This window comes from Grampus griseus (assembly GCF_964374135.1).
Source record: "Grampus griseus genome assembly, chromosome: 11".
Taxonomy (NCBI): Eukaryota; Metazoa; Chordata; class Mammalia; order Artiodactyla; family Delphinidae; genus Grampus; species Grampus griseus.
The window spans coordinates 21435919-21463055 of NC_139005.1; the positions used below are offsets into that span (position 1 = coordinate 21435919).

Sequence of the window (27137 nt, forward strand, 5' to 3'; positions counted from 1 at the left end):
AAACCTATGGACTTTAAAACCACACATGATTAAATCCCCCACTTACTGTGTGACCTTACCTAATTTGCTTAACCTTTCAATTTTCCTTTATGTAAGATGGGAGTAATGTCCATCTCAGGGCTGTTTGAAGGACTAGAGAAATATATTTACGGTGCCTAACATGGTACCAACATAAATTAGGGATAAAATGACTGATAGCTATCAGTATCATTCTCTGTCTCACTTATTTCCAAAACCAGAGTTGAAGAATCAAAGATCCAGTTTCTCTGAGGCAGTTACAAGGGCAGAGAGGCACACTTTGCAGATTGTTTGCTGGTATTATATAACATGCTTGTTTTGTGGTACTTGAGCAGAGAAATGTATCTTGAATAAGTAAGAAGAGAAAAACATAAAACCTCTTTTAGGACCTTTAGAACTCCCAACTCAAATATCAAATCAAGTGCAGCAAAAGGCATCTCTTACGAAACATTTAAAAGGAAAGACCAGAAAGTAACTAAAAACAACTGTGTTCAAGCCAAGCTAAAATGGAAAAAGTAAATATTCCACCAGATTTTAATGTCACCATTTTCATTCACTCCCCGGGATCTGCTCATTCAGAAGCAGGTGTGCTGCTATGGAAACCATTCTACATATTCCCTTAGAGTCATTCATTCACCTGAGGGCTACTGCAAGAGTTGACAACTGACTCTATGATTTAAAAGTCATTTTAAAAGTCACTAACCTCCTTTCATTCTGAGTTATTGTGCCATTTTCCAGCTTTTTAACTGTGGTCGCCAGCACTTTATTTGCGTCATTGGCGAAGTCTAAGTCTCGGACCTCAGACAGCGGGACAGACACAATGGCAAAAGCTTCTTTATCTTCTTTTGTTTGGCAAGTTCCGATCTGCAATGTGTTTTTCCACTAAGATTAGTTGTTTTACTAAATAACTATGCAATATTCTTCAACTACTAACACATCTTAGTACTGTTTAAGAGATACAAAACAGGAGTAGAGAATCCAAACACAGTAATTCCTACATGCATCGTCCACTATGAAAGGCCGTAGGGACACAGATTTCCCGTGCCCATCTCCTGCCTTGTTTTCAAAGCCCGCCTAGAAACGTATCCCTTTCACACATGTTCTTTGCTTCAGTTTCAACAGAGGAGAGGAAATGCCCTCCTAGAATCTTCTTCCCTTTCTATATGCTACTCCCACTCTTTTGGTATCTCTGCTACATCTTCCTGAATCACAGCCCGGCTGCAGTCTAGCCTCTAAGTTCAGCTGCCTAAAGCAACCGGTAGGCACGAGTGCCTGATGAAATTAATTGCAATAATCTCTAATACTGGTGAAGCTCAACTGTAAGAACATGTCAGTCACCCCCTAATCCTATTCACACAACATCTGGCTGAAAAGTAAACCACTCTCGGCAACATTTACCTTCAACATAACAGGCCTCTCTTCATCTGTGTCTATGGGGATGCTAGTGCTGGTTACCCACGTGTTTGTACATAAATGTCTTAACCGAACGTACGAATTCCTAAAAGAAAAATAGTATTAAAAACACAGATTATAAAAAATTAGCACACTTACATATCAACATATTTACCAGTTTCATACATGATATGAATATAAATATATTTTTAGACTTAGTAACTGACTCAAGTGTAGATCAGTCTGGTTTAAAGGGACTATCTGAACTATAGGCTATTTCAAAGCATGCAGTATTATTACATAAACCAGTGGTTCTCAGAATCTGGTCCCTGGACCAGCAACATCAGCATCACCTAAGAACTAGTTAGAAATGCAAATTCTGAGGCTTCATCCCAGTCCACTGACTCAGAAGCTCTGAGGGTGAGATACAACAGGATTTTACCAGCCTTTCCAGGCAATTCTGATGCATACTAGAGTAAGAAGCACTGACTGTGTAACCATCTGAGTTAAAACTGCTGTCTGATTGTAGTCCCTTTTGTGGTTTAATCATCTGCACGTAAAAGTACACAGTGCAGTCGATCCCCATTAATCGCAGATTCCATGCCTGTGAATCTGCCTACTCACAAAAATTTATCCGTAACCCCAAAATCAATACTTGGGTCACTCTGGAAGTCATTCTCAGACATACACGGAGTGGCAAAAAATCTGATTCCCTGCCACTCACATTCCCAGTGAGGCGAACAACACGATGCTTTTCCTTCTTGTTTCTGCTCTCATACTGTCAACAAGTGTCTTTCTGTGGTCTGTTTGGCGCCATGTTTTTCACTGTCTGTTGTTAGTGAATTCATTGTTTAAAACAGTCCTAAGCATAGTGCTGAAGTGCTGTCTTGTGTTCCTATACAGCAAGACTGTGATGTGCATTACGGAGAAAACAACTCATATAAGAGATGCTTCATTCAGGCATGAGTTATAGTGATGATGGCCGTGAATTCAACGCTAATGAAACAATATATATTAAATAAGGTGTCTTTAAACAAAAACACATATAAAATAAGGTTGAGTATGGATTGATTGACAAAAATATTGTGCCCAGAGGCTTGCAGGTACCTAACTCTGCATTTCCCTCAGAAGCAATGGGTCAGTATTTGCTAATTCATGTTCCAGAAATAATAAGAATCAACTATATGTGAACTGAGAGAGAGTGCATAAGAAAGGACAGCTAGAGCTTCACCCAGCTCAAATATTATCATTTTTGGTGAATCTATTATCATTATTTCTTTAACAAAATGGATAAAGTATCTATTAAAAGAAAACCACTGAGGTAAGTTCTCTGCCTTCAAGTTGCTGAAAGTTCAGTAGGAAAGATAAGATAAATAAATCATATAACATGAGGCAGAAAGCATTAAGGCCAATAAGAGAAAATCAAATAAAACGCCAAGGACTTCAGGGAAAGAGATTCATTCTCAAACATCATGATTCTTTTCATTCATAAAAGTAGATAAAATAGAGACTGAGTTAATGCACTGAATAAAATGTCTTACAAGCAATTTTTGTTAGCAGTAGCTAGAGAATGGGTAACTGACCATTTTGGTGAATGCAGTGGTAGTCCCACACCTGGTCCCTCTCGTGGTGTTTCTAAAAGAGACCCCCGCAAAGATCCACCTTGTGGACTATCAGGTAAAGTAAAAGAACATATTCTAGAGGAAATAATACCCACAGGACTAAAAAAAATGCCGCCAGAAAGTATAGAGTCTGCTCTTCCAGGGGAAAGCACTGTGAAACACGGTATGTTTGTAATAGATGTTCTGTTGCCCTGCACAGAGGTGCCTGCTATGCCGCTATCACACTTGGAACGAAATATTAGAATGCTTTAGCAAGACGTGAACAAAGTTTCAAATAAATTAAGTGCAAAAAAAGAAATAGAGATTGTTTCAAAAATCTAAAACAGCGAAGGTCCAATCCTTGTCCAAATAATCAGCAAAGGTCCAATCGTGAAATACCTCTGTATTACCACTTATCTTCTGCATGGAATTATACAGGAGATGTCACTTGGACTCAGTTATCTTCCTCATTGTATTGATATTTTAAGCATCTGGAAAGTGAGGCCATAGCTTATTCAGCTCTGTGTCGTTCCCCCTATTCTTACTCCTGGACCTTCTATAGCTGCTTATGGAGTCAACCTAGATGGCTGGGTTCCAAGCTAAAGAGACTACGTTTGAGCATAATAACCTGCAATTTCTAAGAATTTTGGAAATGAGTAACTCTTTAGGACCCACACCACATAAATCCATTGTTAAAATCTTGATATAATCTGAATGTCTAAAAGATGAAGGCACGGTAGCATAGCGGTTAAGAGTACAGATTTTGATCACAGAATCCAGAATCAAATTCCACTTCATGAGCTTGACAAGGATCAATCAACCTAATCACACTGAGCCAGTGGTTCCCCAACTTGGCTACATGTTAGAATCACCTGGAAAGCTTTTACAACCCTATTATTGCCCAAGCTGCACCACACACCATTTAAATCAGGACGTCTGGGAGTAAGAGGAGGCATCAGTACTTTTTAAAGATCCCCAGATATTCCAACGCGCACCAAAGACTGGGAACCACTGCTCCAAGCCCTTGATACTTAAAAGTCTAGTCCACAAACCAGGAGCATCAGCATTGAGGGTCTGTTAGCAATGCAGACCTCAGACCCCACCCTAGACCAAGCAGATCAGAATCTGAGCTGCCATCAGATCCCCAGGTGGTTCAGTACACATTAAAGTGTGAGAAGCACTGATTACAGAGTGTAAAGCTTGAGAAGTATTTGACCCCGCATTGGACTCACCTGGGTACTGATTTTTAAAAGTAAAGCCTGCATCCTGCCCCCAAGACTCTGATTTCACTGGTCTTGGTGCGGCCAGAGCATGGAGAGGGCGCAATGCTGCCCAGGTGATTCCAGTTTAGAGCCAACTTGAAAAGCACTGCTCTAAGTCCTTAGTTCCTGATCTGTAAGAGTTGCTGCCAGCATTAAATAAGACATTTATAAAGAAGCTGACACAGTGCTTAGCACACAGCCAGCGCTCCAGAGTTATAATAGTAGTCATTATTAAGTGTTCATTAGTGTTAGCGTTAAAACAATTAATGACAAATGAATCTATGTTAATACAAAATTCTGTTCGATACTGAGAAGGGCTTCAGCAGTTCTGAAACAGGAATAGATGAAACCTTCCATATAAAGTGAGGCTCAGGGGCTTGTCTTGGGTCTAGTCACATTACAGTAAGATCTTTCTATCATTTCCCTAAGCAAACTTTCTTGGTTAGAGTTCAAGAAGGACTCTATTCTTGCTGAGTTAAAATCTAAAATGCATAGTCAGAGTAAGGATTTATTAAGATGCAAGACTCAGAAGAGAAGGTCAAAGACCTGCATCAGGCCAGACCTTCAGAGGGTATTTCTTTACAGGCTTCTATTGGTACAACAGAGTGAGAGAGGGCTCATATAAGGCCAAGATTCAGCTACATTTCTCCCATCCAAGTATAAACCAGGTCCGACTCTGCTTAGCTTCCAAGATCAGACAAGACTGGGCACATTCAGGGTGGTATGGCCGTGGACTGAGCTACATTTCTCACGAATGAGAACAGCCAGGAAACAGCCAAGGAAGTCCAAGGAGCAGTGTTTCTTGGCAGTGTTAGTACAGCAACTTTTTACCTGCCCTGAAAGTAACCTACACAATAATGTCTGCATTTTGAGCAGGTACCTTCAGCCTAACCACTGCCACCTGCCCAAGGCAAGGTACAAGCATGCTGTACCAAGGACAATTTAGAACCATTTCACTAGACCTGAATATATGGGCAAAACTCCTCTATGCATCTAGAGATCACATCAGAGTGCTATTGCTGGAAAGCAGACAGCTCTAGGCAAAACAAAAAAATCTTAATTAAAATAATCAAATCGAAGTGAAAGAACGTAAAATACTCTCTTACATTAAGTTCTGACTCCCTCATTAACAATCTCCTTTCCCCTCCCTCACTGGGGGCCAACTGGTCTCTTAGCTGGTCCTTCAGCACACCTAGTAAATCTCAAGATTCTTCCACTTTGTGTTCCTGCTGCTTGAAACACTTCTCCCATATGGAGAGGATCTGACCCTTCAAATCATTCAGATCTTTTCTCGGATGTCCTAAATCAAGAGGTCTCATAATAGAACTCCCCATACTCTTCAATTTTTCTTCAAAACGTTCTTATTACCTGACCTTATATTTTATGTTTATTTGTTTATTGCCTCCCACTCCCATCTGAATTTAAGTTCATAACCAGTTTGCTCATGGTTTTCTTCCCAATGCCAAGGGCAATGCCTGGAATGGAATTGATGCTCAATAAAGGTTTGTTGACGGAAGGACTTCCCCGGTGGTCCAGTGCTTAAGAATCCACCTTCCAATGCAGGGGACGCGGGTTTGATCCCTGGTCGGGGAACTAAGATCCCACATGCGGTGAGGCAGCTAAGCCCACATGCCACAACTACTGAGCCCACGCTCTGCAGCCCCTGCCACAACTAGAGAGAAGCCCGCATGCCACAAGGAGCAGCCCGCGCACTCTGGAGCCCGCACCACAACTAGAGAGAAGCCCGTGGGCCGCAACAAGGAGCCCTGTGCACCACAACAAGGAGCCCGTGCACCACAACAAAAGATCCCACATGCCACAACAAAGATTCAGAGTGCTGCAGCTAAGAACCAACACAGCCAAATAAATAAAGTAATTTTTTTTAAAAAGATTTGTTGACTGAATGACTAAATAAATGAACAAGTGGATGATGAGTGAATGAAATTTTTAATTTGACATAATAAAAATAAATGCCATGACTATTAATGGAAATGCTTCTAGATCATTTTTTATTTTAGTAACCACAAGCCATATAAGTAATAAGAATAAATGATTCTTATGAATTTTTCAGAATTTCTTTTCTCCTGCACATTTGAATTATTTTTAAGAATAAAACAAACTATGTTAATCTACTCACAAAAGAGGAATGATTTTTTTTAACTCTTGTTCTTCACTTATGCTTGCTCTCTTTATATCACAAAAATTATACTAAGATTATGATTTTTATTCCTTACCTGCCAGCAAAATTATTCAGAGAAACACTATTGTTTAACCATATTTTTTTTTACCTTGGGACCAGGCAGTCCGCTCTCTGAAGAGTTGTGGCATCCAGTTCAAAAAGGGATGCAATGTCATTTCCATGTGGGACTGAGACCAAAGTGTACATGATCTTCTCCTCTGCCTGGCGTTTCTTCTTTGCAGTTGGAAGATCTCCATCTCTCTGTTGAGGAAGTACAAGGTTTTTTACTTTTATATGTTTCTTACTAAACTCTCCAATTAACTGGAAGATAAGTTTTAAATTTGCATTTATTTCTTCATTGGATTATAGTGATATCCAGTTCACATCATCCAGAAAGAGCAGATTGGGCCTGAGAGCCTTTCAGGTAATTATTATTAACAGTGATAAGTCCCACATTCCAGAGGGGTGATTTGACCTGGGCAAATTATCAAGGCACTAACAGTCACAATAGTTTTGATCCCTTCCCTGGTATTAAACCTATTATCACAGTAGTAATTTTGACCATTCCACATTTAAAACAAACACAGAGAAGAAGTAGTGTGTTGAATCATCTAGAGTTCATAAATTAAAGAGTAAGCATGGAAGTGTTTCAGAGTTCCTGCCTAACTCCCAAAAATCATTGGGATATTAACTTGGAGGGAGGGGGAATCAACAGCAACATTCCCATTCAGTTCATCAGCTCATTTCATTAGATCCCAGAACATAGTATAATGGCATATAAAGTGAAATCAAATGGAATAGAAGCTTTCAGATGATGTGAAACTCAGTCAATATTTCTAGCACACTCCTACCATTTTAAGCAAAAAACAACACAAGACTGATGATTATGTATTTTCACTCGAACTTCCCCAAGTTCCAGCGTCCCATGGAAGAATCTGATGTATAAGAAAACCAAAACATGATACAGCAAATGTAATATAAGCTTGGTATTAAAGTACATAAATATAATTACTTATATATAATTATTAAATCAAATGAAATTTGAAAATGAGAGAGAAAAACTGTCATTGTACCATCACAGGTAGTTGAAAGAAAATAGGTGGGAAGGGATGCTCAAAGGCAAATGAAAGCCATCTATATCCAAAGACAAGCATTTCTTTAAAGGCTGCCATGACAATGAAATACTACATCCGATCATTCCAAAACATTCACTTGAAGCTCCATCCCAAGACTGTGAAAGTCATTTTCCTTGGATCAGTAAACCCTTGCAGTTTCATGCTGGTGTCTTCTGTAAATGGTGCACAAACGGGTAGCACTAGTTAACTGTGAATGGGCAGAGGAACTGCCAGTGTTCTTAAGAAGGAACAGGATTGCTATCTGCTAAATCTCACATAGGCTAGGAGTATCTGGTAGCTCTTGTCATCTCTGATTTATATGTTTTCTGCAGAGATCTAAGTTCAGACTTATATGAAGACAGGGGTCTGGAAAACTCTCCCCAGGTGGTTTAACCCCCATAACAGTTGTTTCTTACCAGCAAATGTGAACTGTGTTCATTCATCAGAAAAAGGTATTCTTAACTTACTATACACTAGAAGTGAGTATAAGGAAATAGGAGAGAAGGAAACGCAAAAGCAGTAAGCAAACCCCACTTCTGAATTGATACAAAAGTTCTCACAATAGCAAAACCGTTCCCTTGACTGTTCTCACTAATCTTACCACAAAAATTTAAGAGAGAGGAAGATGAGATTATTTCCTTTAAATAAAGACATGAGTGCAGTTACCTACAGGAGATGAAGGATGAGGGAAGGAGCAAAGGAAAGAGGATGGAGAGGGGGAAGGACCAGAGTAGAAAAAGGGGGAGTGAAGAAGAGGGAGAGAGGAAGGAGGGAGAGGAGGTGGAGAGGAGGGAATAAAAAGGGAAAAAGGAGGGGGGAAGAGGAAGGCAAGGGGAGCAGTGGGTGCTATAGTGAATGCTCAACCCCATATTCAACTAGTCACGCCTCAGTCCAAATTAACCAAAGCCAGCGGCCTGGTCTGCAGCCCTTAAGCACTGAATTAGTCACTCCTCAAAGGGTAGGCATGAACTCATGGTTAAGAACCTCCTTCCCTGGTGGCGCAGTGGTTAAGAATCCGCCTGCCAATGCAGGGGACACAGGTTCGAGCCCTGGTCCGGGAAGATCCCACATGCCGCGGAGCAACTAAGCCTGTGCGCCACAACTACTGAGCCTGTGCTCTAGAGCCCGCGAGCCACAACTACTGAGCCCGCGTGCCACAACTACCGAAGCCCGCACGCCCAGAGCCCGTGCTCCACAACATGAGAAGCCACCGCAATGAGAAGCCCGCCCACCACACTGAAGAGTAGCCCCCGCTCGCCACAACTGGAGAAAGCTCGTGCGCAGCAACGAAGACCCAATGCAGCCAAAAATAAATAAATAAAATAAATAAGTTTATTTTTTTTAAAAAAAGATCCTTCTTTAGGTCTTCTGACAAAATTCTCATGGGTCAGGAGACCCATTTCACAGTGATTCACAGTGATCTGCGTTGAGGGCATGGAAGTCTGTGAACTAAAGACAACAGTCTTTGAAGGGCAAAAACACCATCACATCCTGAGAGAGGAAAACCTAAATGTCTTTAAATGACCCAATAAGAGTAGTCTGGCCAGACAAGTAAGTCAGGAAAGAAGGCTGCCTGGGTAACATAACAGCTTAGGCTCATGGAATATCAAGCTTGGGAGGGATCTTTATAGATCATCTGTGAGCTAAAAAGACTTCTTCCAAATAAATCTCTGGCAGCAGCTAGTCTAGTGAAATACTATAACTTGTAATTTACTCCTTTGGGTCTTGAAAACATTAGTCTTTAATTATTCCCTACTGAAGTTTAGACAGCCTTTCTACAGTTTTGTTTATTTCCTATATTTCAACTCTCACAGTGGGTTGGGAGAAAGAGTCTAAAGAAAGAGAAATAGCTGGAACGAGAAAGTAGGAATGAGGGAAGGAGAAAGAAAGGGAAATGAGTGTGAACACTAGAAGAAAAATAGCAGTGTACAAGAAAAATACGACACCAAAGGCAATTTCCATGAAAGAAATCATTGATAAACTGGTTTTCATGAAAATGGGTTTCTTCTGCTCTGTGAAAGACACTCTCAAAAGAATGAGAAGATGAACCACAGACTTGGAGAAAACTGTTCCAAAAGACATATTTGATAAAGAACTGGTGTCCAAAATATACAAAGAACTCTTAAAATTCAATAATAATAAAACAAATAATCCAATTTTTAAATGGGCAAAAGACCTGAACAGACACCTCACCAAAGATGGCATACAGGTGGTAAATATATACATGAAAAGATGCTCAACATCAAATGTCATTAGGGAATAGCAAATTCTCTAATGAGATATCACTCAAAACAATGAGATACCATATACACCTATTAGAATGGCCAAAACCCAAAACACTGACAACACCAAATGCTGACGAGGATATGGAGCAACATGAACTCTCGTTCATTGCTGGCGGGAATGCAAAATGGTACAGCCACTGTGGAAGACAGTTCAGTGGTTTTACACAAAACACATTCCATACCATGTGATTCAGCAATCGTGCTCCTTGTCATTTACCCAAGTGAACTGAAAAGCTATGTCCACACAAAAACTTGCACCGCAGCTTTATTCATAACTACCAAAACTTAGAAGCAACCAAGCAATCTTTCAGTAGGTGAGTAGGTAAATAAACTGTGGGACATCCAAGCAATGGAATGCTATTCAGCACTAAAAATAAATGAGCCATCAAGTTATGAGAAGACACAAAGAAACCTTAAATGCATCTTGAAAGAAGCCAATGTGAAAAAGCTACACACTGTGTGATTCCAAATATGGTATTTGGAAAAAGCAAAATTATGGACACAATAAAAATATACTGTGAATATACTGCCAGGGATTGGGGGAGGGAGGGATGAATAGGAAAAGCACTGAGGAGTTTAAAGGCAGTGTGACTATTCTGTATGATCCTATAATGGTGGAGACATATCATTATACTTTTGTCAAACTGATAGAATGTACAACACTGAGAGAGAACCCTAATGTAAACTATGAACTTTGGGTGATAATGATGTGTCAAGGCAGGTTTACCAGTGTAACAAATGTACCCCTCTGGTGAGGAATGTTGATAGTAGGCTGTACTTGTGCGCTGGCAGGGGTATGTGGGAACCCTCTGTACCTTCCACTGGATTTTGCTGTGCATCTAAAACGCTCTTTAAAAAGTGTCTATTAAAAAAAATAGTCTGAGAGAAAATATTTGTAAATTATATATCTGATAAGGGACTTGTATGCAGAATATATAAAGAACACTTATAACTGAATAGCTGTAAAGACAAATAACCCAATTAAAAATTGAGAAGGGACTTTGCTGGTGGTGCAGTGGTTAAGAATCTGCCTGCCAATGAAGGGGACACGGGTTCGATCCCTGGTCCGGGAAGATCCCACATGCCACGGAGCAACTAATCCTATGCGCCACCACTCCTGAGCCTGTGCTCTAGAGCCCAAGAACCACAACTACACAGCCTGCGTGACACAACTACAGAGACTGTGTGCCACAACTACTGAAGCCCGTGCACCTACAGCCCATGCTCCGCAACAAGAGAACCCACCGCGATGAGAAGCCCGTGCACCACACTAAGAGTAGCCCCCACTCGCCGCAACTAGAGAAAGCCCACGCACAGCAACAAAGACCCAACACAGCCAAAAATAAATAAATAAATAAAAATTGAGGAAAGGATGTGATGACATTTCTCCATAGAAGACATACAAATGGCCAAGAAGCACATGCAAAGGTGCTCAATATCATTACTAATTAGGAAAATGTACTAGGATGGTTATAGTCAAAGACACAGACAATAACAAGCGTTAAGATGTGGAGAAATTGTAACACTCCTATATTGCTAGAGGAACACAAAATGGTATAGCCACTTAGGAAGAGTTGGGCAGTTCCTCAAAATGTTAAACATATAACCAGCAATTCTAATTCTAGGTATCTACCCGAGAGAAATGAAAGTATATGACCCCACAGAAACTTGCACTCAATGTTCATAGCAGCTTTACTTATAAAAGCCAGAAAGCAGAAATAACCATCATCCGAATGATGGATAAACAAAATGTGGTACATGCACCAAATGGAATATTATTTGGCCATGAAAGGAATGAAGTACAGATACATGGTACAACCTGCAGGCACCTTAAAAGCATTATGCTAAGTGAAAGAAGCCATGAAAGAAAGGCCATATACTGCATGATTCCACCTATGAAATGTCCAGAAAAGGCAAATTCATAGAGACAGTAGATCCAGGTTGCCAGGGGCTGCTAGTGGATACAGGCTTTCTTTCGGGGGTGGTAAAAATGTTCTAAAATTAGATAGTGGTTATGGTTTTACAACTCTGTGAACATACTAAAAACCACTGATCTGTAATTCTAAACATGAGAATTCTTATGGTATGTAAACTATATCTCAATAAAGCTACTGAAGGAAGGGAGGAAAGAACAGAAAAGAGAGGGGGGAGGGAGGAAAGATGGGAGAGACGGGGAGATAGAGGGGGAGGGAGGGAAGGAACAAACGAATGAACAAACTAACTAAAACAATGAAAAAAAAGTGTGCTGTTGCGTTGATCTCTGCCATGCAGCTCAACAAGAAAATCCAGGTGTTATACTAAGATATGGATAGCAAAGGAGCAGTTTTCCATGAAGGCTCTGAAATGTAATGGTGACACAGGAATCACACTTCTGCCTGACCCCAAACAACTGAGTCAAGAAGGTCTTAAGAAGATCTACACAATCTTCTTACATAGGGCCCAGTAGAATACCACGTGCAGCTATGAACTCCTTCCCTACGGTAAAAATGGTGGTGACGTCTGAAATTGAAGATAATAATCACTATGATGAGGAAGAAGGCAGAGAAAGAGGAAGGAAGAGATTTAAGAAGAGGAAGTGCTAATTCTAAAAGAAAGAAAAGGAAGTTTGCTGTTTATTACATCTTAACATGAAAACTTGGGGGGAAATAGACGAGGAGAGTTACAGTCACAAAGAAATATTATGAAAGAGCTCTTTTCTGGATTTGGCAATGCTACTGCAGCCAAAAGAAAGAACCACCAACATAATGAGTGTTATTAATACATGTGAGGGAAGATTGCCTCAGAATGTAAGAATGCAGAAATAATGGACGAGATCAGTCAGTTGTAGAAAAAAACTCAAAGGATTTTTGTGAATATGTAGGCACAGGGATTTGAGCACAAGTGGTTTAAATGGAGTATTAGAAAGGCACAATTAAAATATGATTTTAGCTAAGGAAAATAAAATCTAATCAATTACGTTGAACCATATTTGAAGAAAGGCTTTATTAACAGAAGATAAGCATGTAACCTAAACAAACGGAGAGTCAATGAACAAGAATTTGACAGTTTCTCTCACCGCAGGCTAGGGTAGATGAAACAAATTAGTATTCCAGTTTTCCTGGAGGAATTCCATATCCCTGAAAGGCATGTGTGTCATCTAATTTCCTGAGCTCTCCACGCCAATCTTCTAATCATAATTTAGGTTTTGATATAGATTTTCCTTCAGGGAAAATGCACTAACTGACCCAAGGATTTAGATCTACTTAGCAACTGACAGTCGGCACTGTGGTTTATACATCAGTCATTTGTGAATTCACTAGTGGAATCAATCCTCCTGTATGCACTGTCCTTTTCCCCCTTTTGAAAGGCTAATAAAATGAACTTTCTAGACTTATAAAAGGCGAGCAGATTCAGGTTCCAAGAGATTGCCCTCCTACCCCATCCCCCTTGGTAATATCTCCCCGTGGGATCCTGATAAGAATAGTCAAAAGACCTATTTTGACACTCTTACAGTGAAAAATAAAAATCTTTTCCATAGAGAAACCTCACTTATTAGGGCTAGCTAAAAGAGGTCACTCTAAGTTACTCATACTATTTAAGACCTGTGGTTTAATTTTAATTACCTAGGATAAGTGGAATGTACCCCCAAATAATTTGCTTAGGTCTTTGAGGAAAAAAGCTTTAATGAATAGATAAGTTCCATTTATAAATAGCATAACAATTGTTTATGTGTGAATAAGAGCTTCTAACACATTTAGAAGTTTTTTAAAACAGTGCTATAGTCTTAAGCATTCTGCTATTAATCTCTTGTACTCTGTTAATTTGCTTAACAAGCTGTCATAGCAGTTTGACAGTAAACTTCAAGCCAGACCCTTGGAATTTTTTAACTAATAAAATATGAATAATGAGTTATAAGCATACAGTTTTTAAATAAATGGATCAAGCTTCAATATCAAGAAAATTAATATTATATTTCTACAATATGAAGGCAGTTCTGTTCAAAATTGTGTACTTGTGGCTTTTGTTTACGAACCCACATCTCTTTTTAAGTAAGAAAAAAGACCCCAAAACACTAGTTCTCTGCAGAGAATTACAGAAGCACACTGCCCTCCCTCTTTGCATCATGAAAAGACATTAAGGTACAACAGAGCTTAAACAGGTGTGAAATTTAACAGCATCTCAGTCTCCAAAACACTCTCAATTTAGGGAATGAAGGGCTGCAGAATGTTAACCTAGTCTGCTGGGCTTTTAGAAAACTAGCATTTTCACTTGGAAGGAAAGGCACACAGTCTCGCAGATTATACAAATTGAAAATCCTGTATGAGAAGCCAGAGGATGCTAATGGCTCGCCAGCTTCTCTAGCTCCTGGGGGCCCTGCCCGCGGCGCACAGCAGGGAGCCTCCTGTTACACCTTCTCTGTTGCCTCATTTGTGAGTCATCGCATTTTCAGCAGAGACATCACGTAGCAGTTCTGCTGTGAAGAGCCAGAGACATTCGGTAAGAAACAATGTCTGCGTTTTCAGGGCCGATTCAGACCTGTGGCCACGGCAGCATAACTTTGTGTAGGCATCTGTGTTTTGGTCCAGACCCTCTGGGGCTCTCACTGCAGACTTTATGGAACAGACACAACCCTGCCATTTAAAGCTGCAAACCCTTCTTCTCTTGCCACGGTTCCTTGACAATCGGGTGCTCTCAAACTAATTCCCAATATGACCCTTTTTTCTTTCTTTTCCTTATCATCTTACCGCTGATGAATACATAGTAAAACACAAAGAAACTTGTGGGTCTTCTTTCAGGACCTGGTACCCTTCCCCAAAAGAAAAATTCTACAGAATAGAATTTTCAAGTCTATTTCGGCAAAGTTTCATGCTTCCTAGAACATTTCTGTTTAATGTATGTTTTTGCACAAAGACGGATGGTTCTCAAAGGGAGAGAGTTTGGCTCCCCAGAGACGTCTGGCAATTTCCAGAAACACTTTTAGTTGCCACAACTTGGGCGGGGGATGGGGGATGGAGAACAGGGAGACCACTCCTGGTCTCTAGTGAGTAGAGTCCAGAGCTGCTGCTAAACATCCTACGATGCGGAGAACAGCCCGACCACAACCAAGAATGATCTGGCCCGAATATCAACATATCAGTATTGCTGAGGCCGAGGATCCCCAGCACAGACAAAAGACATTCCCTGGAAGAATCAGATCACATTCCACATAAATAAGGTAATGTTAAAATGGGTGGTGTTATTCCAGAAAAGTCTCCTTCAAAGAGCCATTTGAAAAGATGCCAGTTTGCACGGAGAAAAAACTAACGACTTTCAGGTTCCCAGCTGGGCTTGATACAGTTCCAATATTTACAGGGTCCCTGTGGATGCTGTGCATTTGTAAGATTGGAAATAATAGACTTCTTTGTAGAATAAATACAGCTATTTGGGTCTTAATGGGAGCTCTGACACACTCCGCCTCATTTCAGCAGTATTATCCATTAACCTCTGAAACTTCAAAAATGGAAGGCAACATGTGATAAAGGTTTCTAAATTACAGGAAAAATATTAACTGGATATTAAATAGACAACGTAGGGAAAATGAGGAAAGAAAATAATTAGCATGGTCACAGGGAACTCAGTGTTACTGGAACCCAGATCTGAGGTGAGATAGCATTGTTTTGGGAAACTGATTTCATTTTTCACAGGCTACACTCTAAACGCTCCTCTGTTTTCTTTTTTAGACAGAAACATCATCATTGCTAGATGGTAAATGGTGTATAAAATGAGAAGCCATATTGTTAGCTTTACTGTTCCATTTTCTCAGTTTTATTTACTTTCAAGCTAGGGGTTTTAGAGAGAAGGAAATCAGATGTCTCCAGTTGGATGTGTCTCTGAGATGACAGATGAGATCCAGTCATAAAATGCTACAGCAAAAGCAAACCCACCTATGTTGTATGCAATTAAAGTATTGCTAGTAACACTGCTTAAACAGAAGAGTCCTCTTTCTCACCTTTAGAGGAGGATAAAGAAACTGTACTTCAGAATACAAAGGAAAAATATTTAGCAAGTCTAATCAAAAGCTTGATTAACGCAAAGAGTAAACTTCACCATGGATTTATTACTTATTTATATGCTCTGCGCTGCTCCATAACCCTTCATTCACTCTATTCTCCCACTCAGCTCTGCCCAAAATGATCGGTAGCATCTCCAAAGGGTATGTAGCCAAAAGGAGATGAGCCAAAGATTTAACTCAATTGCACAATTTGAAGCTTTGATATGATGACCTTTGAATAGAAACAACTTACATTTTTAGCCTACTAACATCTTTTATTCAGAGAGTTTCCCATTTATCTGCTGGCATTTTATCCCCATGGTATGCAGGTGAGAGATGTAGGGCAAACATCCTCATCCTATCAGACAGGTGAAGAAAATGAGTCTCAGGAAAGCTATCTGACTCGTCCAAGGCTACACAAGTTCATGGTGGTGCTACAGTAGAGCTCCGCTGTCTCGACAGCACGCTCAAGAAGTCACATAGAATATCACAGAAATGAACCTTGACAAAGAGAAAAAAGCAGTCCCCGACATCCGACAGCTGGCCTGGTGGATGAGCCAGGCCTTGGTGTTGCTAGGAGCTGGCCTGACACTCAAGCTGGTTCTCCTGGTGTTCTCCTGGTGAATATGGGCAATTTCACAAAACAGCAACACCAGACAAGGTCACTTCATGACTGGAATGGATCAAGACAAAACAACACCACTCCCTGACCATATCTGAACACCGACAGACTGTGAACGTTGTTCAAGCCACAAAAAATGACAATCCTGCTCCTGTCCTCTAGCGAATATGAGCGACTGCTGCTTCTTTAGCAATTACAGACCTAGCCTGCCCTACCCACAGATAAAATGTATTAAGATACCTCCTCTTCCTAACAGCATTCCCGTCCACAGCAAAGCCCCACTTCTTTAAATCTTCCCCAAAATCAATCGCACAAGCCCAATTCCTATAAGACGTTTTTTCTAACACCTTCTTACTCAGAAGCAGCACGGTTCCCCATAGTGTGCGTGCAGTGAGTTATAAACGCCACTTGTATGGGTATTTTCCTGGTGGTCTCTGGCCGGAAACCATTGAGACCATCGACAAGCTTATAGGAAGAACCAAAGAAACTATGATTCACACTTTGCTTTTTAAACATGGCTACTGATAGCATTTTCCTAAATCATAGGAAGGTAAGGACCCAACAGTCCTGCTGCAGCTATTTGAAAACCAGGGGGAGAAAAGCCCACACAGACACATAAAATTGAATCATAAATAAAAGATCCAATGGATCTAACAAACCTACTTCTATATTTAAAGACATTTTGACACAAATTAAAGTTTTCACTGGGTCAGTGACCTGATACTTCGCTTATTTCTATTGTAAACATGATAATCATATGGAGAGAGGAGTCAAACAGGGTTGACTCAGGTCCAGAAATTCTTATTTGATCCATCTGCCCCATATCCTCCTAAAACGTAAATCTGTGCACCAATGTACAACAGTAGTCATTTTAATGAAACATTCCAACAGTTTCTATCAAAGAGCAGAATTTGGGGTGATGCAGTAATAATACCTACCCATTCCAAAAGGGATGGCAAAACTCCTAACAAAACTGTATTACAGACTGTGTCTATTTTATATCAAAATATCTGGCTAAATTGCTTTTAAAGAAATCCAGCCCTGCTGAGAGTCACACACAGAAAATGCAGTAGACACCATGGAGCAGTGGACAGTAGCTGCAGGAGTAATCAAAAATATTGATATAACAACAATAATAAAAATGATTGATAATAGGAAACACCAAAAAAAAAAAAATCCAGTGCATCGTCCAGGCTTTATTTGGATCACATCAAAATATCCTGAATTTCTGAATTTTTTAATAAGTTTCAGGTGTACAGCATTAACAGTTCGACATCTTATATACTACAAAGTGGTCACCACCACAAGTCTAGTTGCCATCCATCACCATACAGTTTCACCCATAACCCACCCCCATCCCCACTGGTAACTCCCTTCCTCTATGAATTTTTTAATTGAATTAAATCATGTTGTCATTGTTAAGTCATATTCTTTCCAAATTATGATGAGATGAGCAGGATAAATAATAATAAGTATTTATAATGAAAACTGGCTTTAAAATAAGATTGTGAATTTTTTTTGAGTAGCACACTGTAGATTATTAGAAATTAGAATTATCTAGTTACTGAACAATTTCTCCCCATAAATAGAAACCAAATTATTTTGAATTGAAAAGGATTGTTCTGTTGTCCTATTTTAATATTATGCCACAATTCCATTCCTCCTTCCTAATTTCTATGAACTTCTGAAAACTAAACCTAGACCCACCATACCTCCCAAATCCAGTTGCCTTCAGCAATCTATCATAAGTGGCCTCCAAGTTGCTGGAAATCTCCCTAAACACCCACTTCTGGTCATCTTCTTATAATCTAAGCCAAATCATCATTTACTTTTTATCTTCAATCCACAGCCTCTACTTGGAGAATCTCTCTCAGAGCCCCAGTCTTCAAATTTTCTACTAACTTTTCAATTTGTTCATATAAAATATAAATAATATGCTTGTAGTTGACGGGGAAAAAAGCAATTCTACTCACCACATTTTTTCCTTCATTTTGGGCATCTCGATAATCAGGGTTAAGCTAAAAACAAAAAAACAAAGCTAGTTTTGAATTGCTATTAAAAGCACATTAACAAAACCAGTGATCTTTAATTCCAGTACACTATTGTACACTTAACTACGTTTAACATAAAAAGAGGCTAAGAAAGAAACGGTTAGGAAATACCTTCAAACCCTAGTTGCAGGAGACAAGAGTTAAAATGCCAAATTTATGGCCTTTGTTTGTATCAAACTGTTGACATTTTTGAACAAGTGAGAGCTGACAGTCTCACCACCTCTTAAGAAGCATTCAAGAGAGTTCATTTTGCCCACCACAGAATCTGCTCTTGACCAATAATGCAGACACCGATTTCTAAAAGTAGACCAAAGGAAGGTTTTAACAATGATTCAAGATCATGCTCCACGTGCTATACACACAAGAAAAGAAAGTCAAGCAAAAGAGGATCTATATATCCGCTATGTCAGCTAATGCATGAGGACTATTTAAACTAACAAACAAGAACACATGTCTCAAACAGATGGAGAGATAGAGAACAGTACGGAGGTTCCTTAAAAAACTAAAAATAGAACTACCATACGACCCTGCAATCCCACTACTGGGCATATACCCTGAGAAAACCATAATTCAAAAAGAGGTAATTCATAATACCATAATGTTCACTGCAGCTCTATTTACAATAGCCAGGACATGGAAGCAACCTAAGTGTCCATCGACAGATGAATGGATAAAGAAGATGTGGCACATATATAAAATGGAATATTACTCAGCCATAAAAAGAAACGAAATTGAGTTATTTGTAGTGAGGTGGATGGACCTAGAGTCTCTCATACAGAGTGAAGTAAGTCAGAAAGAAAAACAAATATCATATGCTAACATACATATATGGAATCTAAAAAAAAAAAAAAGGCTCTGAAGAAGCTAGGGGCAGGACAGGAATAAAGACGCAGACACAGAGAATGGACTTGAGGACACGGGGAGGGGGAAGGGTAAGCTGGGACGAAGTGAGAGAGTAGCATTGACATACATACACTACCAAATGTAAAACAGATAGTTAGTGGGAAGCAGCCACACAGCACAGGGAGATCAGCTCGGTGCTTTGTGACCACCTAGAGGGGTGGGATAGGGAGGGTGAGAGGGAGACACAAGAGGGAGGGGATAAGGGGATATATGTATACGTATAGCTGATTCACTTTGTTGTACAGCAGAAACTAACACACCAATATAAAGCAATTATACTCCAATAAAGATGTTTAAAAAAAAAAGAACACATGTCTCTGGGTTGGACTGTGGAGTTCAGGGGTCATTCCAATGAGAAAGCATGAGCTCTGCACATGCTGCCTGTTGGCCCACATACTTCCAGCTGCTTAGCGTCCGTAACTCCTGACTCCCACCTGACTACACAGTTTCAAAAAGATGTCCTCGCTGATCATTTGTAAAGCATATGGTTTAGAAGGTGTTTTCTCAAAATAACAAGCTGTCCAATTGAATGTAATCCTATGAATGTGAATCGGTTGGTGTATACAATACGCAACCCCAGGTAATTAAAGTCACCATTTAAGATGCAAGGCTGGGAGTCTTTCTCAGAATTACACTTGGCTAGTAGCTCTGAGGAATGCCCCTCCCAACTTATCACTAAATATTAATGACGGTACTGAAAATGATCAAAAACAAAGCAAAACACTCTCCATCTCATTGAAGACTAAGGTTGAAAACCATCTGAACCCCCAATCATCAATGAATTGACAGTAATTATAAAGCCGACAGTGCTGGGGGAGAGGCAGCAACTCCCCAGTTGTCATCTCATGGCAAACCTCAACCTGACTTCAAGCTAGTGGCTGGGTGAACACAGTTCAGAAGATACTTGGTGCGGTTCCACTATGTGCCCCCAACCCAGAGACCCCGAGTATTCACCAACCAAAGACCTATACAGAAGTGCTTCTCTATCACTGAGAAGCTGCTCTGAGATGGAGCAGAAAATTGTTTCCCCCATCCTCCCACCCACTGTCCACTACCTCTGTCTGTCTTCTCATGGCCAAAGAGATACAGCAAAGCTCAGAAAGCAAATGGGCAGAAAGCGGAGGGAGCAGATGATGGCAGAGGGCTTTCTAAGAAGCGCTGTCTGAAGAAAGGGCAAGAAGAGAAAGAACTGTAGCTGCTGTGGGCTGGAATGACACTGTGCGATAAAGGAAAAATAGCAGAGGGCCGGGGAGAGAAGCAACCTCAAGAGAGTCCAGGGACGCAGACTTGACACCTGCTGGAACTGGGAAGTACATCAGGACCCTGCAGGCTGCCCTGCAGCTGAAGATTTAGCAAGAGGACTGAGAAAAAAAGAAATGGAACAAAAAGACCGTCCACTCAACCGTTCTGCTTCTGCATGGAGCTCACTCGTCTGAGGACAATAAGGGAGGAAAGCAGGAAAAAACAACATGGGACTGGTTAAAAAGTATGTTAAAATGGGGGGGAATTCTTTCTCAGAGTCTTTCTGAATATTATCTATGGTATGATACAAAATAAATTTTCAGGAAATGGTTTGGCATATTCAAGAAAGTGCAAGTAAACATTGCCTCCATATGAAGGCAGCAGAAGATGAACAGAAAAATATAATATAAAAATAATCAGATAAATAATAAAATAATATAAGAAATAATCACAATATAAAAAGAAGTTAAATTAAGGAGGATCTCAATAACAATGAGAACATAAATACAAAATTAAAGTCCATGTCAGCAGCAGGAACAAGCATAGTTGACATTACTGGAAATGAGTGATGCAAAGGATAAACATGGAGCAGCTATCTTTCACCATAGAGGAAAGGTGTAAAGAAATGAAAATTAGGAAGAAGGAAATAGTCACGGACGACCAGAGAATGAGGTATCAACTAATGAGCAACCAGGATACTAGAAGGAACAGAAAATCAGTGGAATACAAGCAATAATCAAAGATTATGGAAAATAAAGCTCTCCTCAGCTAAAGAACGAACTCTGTATGCAGAGGTAACCCTATTCCAGGAAAATCAACTCAAACAGGCACATTCATTTGAGGATGATGGGAAAGGTGGGGGGAACAATGGTAGGGACATAAAATAGGGCCAGAAATTAGGCTTAGACAAAAATGCATATCATGTAACAGGAGAACGGATGAACAAAATATGGCGTATTCAAACAATGGAGTACTACTCAGCAATAAAATGATGGGCTGCCGATGTACACAACAAGGGTAGATCTCAGAAATATATACCATGGAATATTAGTCAGCCATAAAAAGGAGGAAATCCTGCCATTTGCAACAACATGGATCGACCTTGAGGGCATCATGTTAAGTGAGATAAGTCAGTCAGAGATAGGCAAATACTGTATGATCTCAGTTATATGTGGAATCTAAAACAAACAGAAAACAAACTTATAGAAACAGAGATCAGATTTGTGGTTACCAGAGGCAGGGGTGGGAGTGGAAGAGATCGGGGAAGGGGGTGAAAAGGCACAAACTTCCAGTTATAAGAAAATAAGTCCTGGTAATGTGATGGCGCACGGTGACTACATTTAATAATACTGAACTGCATATCTGAAAGTTGCTAAGAGAGTAGATCTTAAAAGTTCTCATCACAAGAAAAAAAATTTATAACTATGTGTGGTGATGGATGTTATCAAGATTTACTGTGGTAATCATGTCAATATAGATATATGTCATATATATATCTCAAGTCATTATGTTGTACACCTGAAACTAATACAATGTTATATGTCAATTACATCTCGATTTTAAAGTGAAAGAAGCCAGACATGGTATGACTCCATTTATAGGAAATCTAAGAACAGACAAAACTAAACTGTGGTTAAACAAATAGTTAAACAGATCAGAAAGTGAGTGGGAGAGGAGTGGCTGGAAGGCAGAACCAAGTCCAAGAGCCACTGGACAGCAGTCTTTCAATTTTCAGAGCAGACAGACAACGGGGGTGGGGGAGGGATGATAAAACAGGAATCCAGTTACAAGTTGCTTGTTGGTGCTAGGCCAGCAATTGGGGAGATCTGAGGCTGAATTTTATTTTTCTATGGAGATGCATACCTCAGGCTCCTTGAATTCCCTTGAATTATGAATAAACGAATCAGTCCCAAAACAGTATTATTCCTGCTTTTGGAATCCAACAGTGAAAGGTAGAAAGTGAAAAGACAGTGACTTAACTGGCCTCCTGTCTACTGATTAATCAAACTCAAAAAGACACACTTTTACTCAGTAGTAATGAAAGGTCAGCATAGTGCACAGAAGGGGTTTATTTAGCTCTTTTAGTCAAGGATCACTGTTTCAGGGAATTCCCTGGTGGTCCACTGGTTAGGAATTGGCGCTTTCACTGCCAGGGCCCAGGTTCGATCCCCTGTCGGGGAACTAGGATTCCCACATGCCATGTGGTGTAGCCAAATAAAAATAAAATAAAATGACTTAAAAAAAAAAAAAAAGGATCACTGTGTTATATTCTTCTGTTTTCAGTTTGAAGAATTCAGACTTTTCTTTTTAAATTAAAAGATACATATTAACATTATAGCTAAATTATATTCAAAAGATATGTAACATGTTTAACCAGGATACACCTATGGTCAAAGCTTTCATTCAGTAAGCATTTAGACTAGTTGGTTAAAGACTGTAAAGTATATTAACTTCATGCTGGAAACCATGACATATCCGTAACTAAAATGTGTACAGAAACAGGAATTAACATACCTAAGTCAAACAGGAGTCATGTATGCCCCTTAAGACATAGGTCATATTCTACCTTAAAGACAATGTTACTTTCTAAAGTTGTCTTCACACATTTCACCCTCTTAGGATCACCCAGTTCAGTTCCTGAGGGATGTGTGTGGAACCAGATTCCAGACTCTGGTCTGGAAGGAAATGCCATGGGCCTTAGGAAAGGTCGCCTAACCTCCATGGAACTCAGGGTCCTCATTTGTAAAAGAGAAAAGCCTATGACTAAATCCTAATCATACTAATTACATGTCATTAAATTTTATATATTCATGTCTTTGGCAACAATACTAAAGACAGTGCCGATCAGTTAGATTTCGCCTCATCTTGTGTCTCACAGGCTGCAATGTGGCCTTTTTTATATAAAATTATTACTTCAGGGACTTCCCTCGTGGTCCAGTGGTTAAGAATCCGCCTTCCAATGCCGGGGACGTGGGTTCGATCCCTGGTCGGGGAACTAAGATCCCAAGTGCTGCGGGGCAACTAAGCCCACGGGCCACAACTAGAGAGAAGCCCGGGCACCACAATGAAAGATCCCGCGTGCCGCAACTTAAGACCTGACGCAGTCAAATAGATAAATTTTTTTAAAAAACATTAAAAAATAAATAAGATTATTGCTTCAGTAAATTCATTAAAGTGATAATAATAATAATGAGAAGGAGGAGAAGAACAGGAAGACGAGGAAGGGGAAAGAGGAAGAGGAAGCACCCAAACAAATCTATGGCTACATAAATTCACCAAAATTAACTAAAGTCCAAGTAAATATACACTTCAATATATGTTTCAATTATACTGCTGATTTCCTACTCTAACCATAATAACCACAGTAATTAAGTAATTAGACTAAGGATGAATCCAAAAAATACATTTCTAAAGATGGGAGAAAAAAGACATAGTGATGTGGAGGTTCCTGAATCTTTTAGGGCTTTAAAGGAAACATTTCCTTATGTTAAAAAATAAGTTATAAATCTGGCATTGGAGAGAGAGAAATCTAATATGCTACTCAATCATTTACTCAATAAATATTAATAGAACATCTATAATGGACAAAGCATGGTGGCATACGGTATTTTAGCAAAGACAAAGAGCATATGGTCCCTGACCACAAGACCTTACAATCTAGGAGGGAAGAGAAGACATAAATACAGTTAGCGGTAATACAAAATAGAATGTGACAAGAGATATAAGACAGGAATTCATAATTTATAAATAATATAGGTCAGAAGAAGGAGGGATCTGTGGTGGGCAAATTTATTGAAGAATTATTCATGGAGAAGGTAGCACATGAGCGAAGCCTTGAAGGATAGGTAGAATTATTCAATATGACTGGGAGAGAAGGAAAGATTATCTATATAAAATTGATTCTCAACAAGGACCTACTGGATAGCACAGGGAACTCTGCTCAATACTCTGTAATAACCTATATGGGAAAACAATCTGAAAAAGAATAGGTATATGTATATGTATAACTAAATCACTTTGCTGTACACCTGAAACTAACACAACATTGTAAATCAGCTGCACTCCAATATAAAATAAAAGTTAAAAAAGAAAATAAAAACTAAAACTGCAAAAAAAAAAGAAGAAGAAGGAAGAGGGGGTAAAGAGGACAGGCAGTGCAGGCGGCGCCAATGCCAAATAGGTGAGAAAATGAGCCTTGATGAGAGAAGACCCATAAATGTCATTTACGGAATACTTTTTATACGCTTTTAAAGTTCATTCATTTCCCCATACAATTACCCTATTAGAAGGGACCCTTAGCCCCATTTTCCAGAGGAGGCATCAAGTGAAGTACCCCATGCAAAGTCACACTGCTGGCGAGCGGCAGGGTTATTCAGAAGCACAGGTCTGAGGGCTCCAAAGCTACATCTTTTAGTTCTGATAGCATATAACTTCCCTCCCACCTCCATAACGAGTACTGGTGTGATCCAAGGTAGGAAGAGCCTGGGCCAACGGGGCTTTTTGCCACAGGCTAAAGGGTTTGCATCTTCAGAAAGATTTTGAATATCACTGGGAAAATGTCTGCAGAAACAGTGCATTAAAAATCCTCACTTGGCCGTAAGTAGTAGGAGACAGAGACAGATGATGAAAGAAGCAAAGTAACCAAGTGTGGGGTTCACGTAAGAGGTGGCAGAGCCCCAACGATATCAATGCTGAGATGGAAAGGAAAAAAGCAGATGCGAAAGATTTTGCAGAGACAGAGTCAGGAGAACCTGAATGCATAAACTGAGAGAGAAAAACACGTTTATCGTGACTCCCAAGTTTTTAACACAGAGCTAAGAAAATTCACTCTCTGTGGGAAAACAGTTCCATCTTAGATATGATTATTGAGTTTCAATGGCAGTGGGATACCCGAGATCGAAGTCACGACCCACTGCAGCCACGGGAGTGAGTGACAGAGAAGAGAAAGAGCTAACAGCCACCACTAAGCTCTGAAGGGAGTCCTCATTTAAGAGGCCAAAGAGGACCAGAATGAAGTCAGGTAGAGAGTGACTAAGTCAGAATAGAAAAGCGGCAGAGAGAGAGAGAGTGATATCATGAACACCTAGAGAGAGAAAGTCATGGCTGTACCACCTATCAAGTTAAAGACAGCTGCAACTGTCCCTCTAACAATAGCAAGAAGCAGACCACAAGTTGTAAGTCCATAATTTTTGTTCATTTTCGTAAAAAAAAAAAGTTACTTTTTTATAATGAAAAGTCTTTTGATCAATTTTTATTATATATACCATTGAAGTTATAAAACCATCACATGTGGGTTTCTAAATAATTATATGTTCCTCTTTCGAATGACCAGGCATTTCAGAGCCAACCTATTATGCTGTTAGGTCTAGAAAAGAAAAGAAGGGAAAAATAACCTTTACTGGATGCTTATATGTGCCAGGCATCATTTCTATTTTGATATATATTTATACATGTGTATAGGGTCTGGTATGCATATTCCTCTATTATATATAAATATTGTACATGTGTGTGATATATGTGTGTGTATATATAGAGAGAGGGAGAGAAAGAGAGTGAGAGTCCTTTTTCATATACTATGGCTGGTACATTTGATAGAGAACTAAACATTGGGATATTTAAAACTACAGCCCTAATATGCATAAGATTCTATGCTAAGGTACAGGTTCTTGAGTACGCAGTTTTTACCTAATTAAAGCCAAAGACTACTGTATAGTTAGGAAATAAGTGTTTACTGCCATCTGGTGGAAGTCCGGACTATCTACAAACAAATAAGCTAGCAGTCTTTAAAAGGGCAATTATAAAATCTTTAACAAAATTATTTTGCACTAGTCCCTCCATCTTGTTTTGGAAAGGATCATCAAAAGTTATTGCTTTAATAATATCCAAAGAAAGAAAATGCAGCAGATCAGAAATTATGATATTTGATTTATCATTCTCTCCATGGCTGTAGAACTATTTACTAAGGCTCCCATATTATCCTATTCAAAATATGATCAATTTACTTTCTGCCCCACAGACATGGTTGTGAACTCTCCTGAACCAATAAGGTGATACAAGAAAAAGATCTATAGCAAAATGGCACAGAGTGTGCTGACATTAAAAGCAAAACTGTCCTGTATATTAAAAGCAAAAAGACATGACTGTTTACTTTCCCCTCATGTCACCTAATTTCTTGTATGGCCCACAGAAACTGACATTATAGGAAGACAGCCTAATAATACAGTACTGTAATGCATTATCTGATGCAGCCACAAATGCCCTGATTACCTAATTCATAATTAAATACTTTGTTCCACATTTTGTCCATGAGTTTCTAGCACTGCATATTACTCAAAAATAAACCTTGAATTTCCTAAGACAATACTGTTGGACATATTCAAATTGAATAAGGGTCCATTTCTAAATGTCGGTTCACTTTAGTAACTTAGAGAATAAAATCTAAACAGTGTTATATCAC

General features: G+C 39.5%; 1 protein-coding gene across 4 annotated transcripts in view; it reads right to left on the reverse strand.

Annotated features, from left to right (window-relative positions):
• The window catches only part of ITPR2 (inositol 1,4,5-trisphosphate receptor type 2), a gene marked incomplete at its 5' end in the record, with an annotated part of 524405 nt that overhangs the window by 375402 nt on the left and 121866 nt on the right, over nucleotides 1-27137 (reverse strand). For 3 of the 4 annotated variants that reach the window (XM_082665011.1, XM_082665012.1, XM_082665009.1), the window contains 4 exons: nucleotides 722-882; nucleotides 1417-1516; nucleotides 6562-6713; nucleotides 18458-18502. In XM_082665011.1, coding sequence (XP_082521137.1) covers nucleotides 722-882; nucleotides 1417-1516; nucleotides 6562-6713; nucleotides 18458-18502 — 458 coding nt within the window. The remainder of the gene's footprint in view (nucleotides 1-721; nucleotides 883-1416; nucleotides 1517-6561; nucleotides 6714-18457; nucleotides 18503-27137) is intronic. The other variant, XM_082665010.1, reaches the window with a different exon arrangement.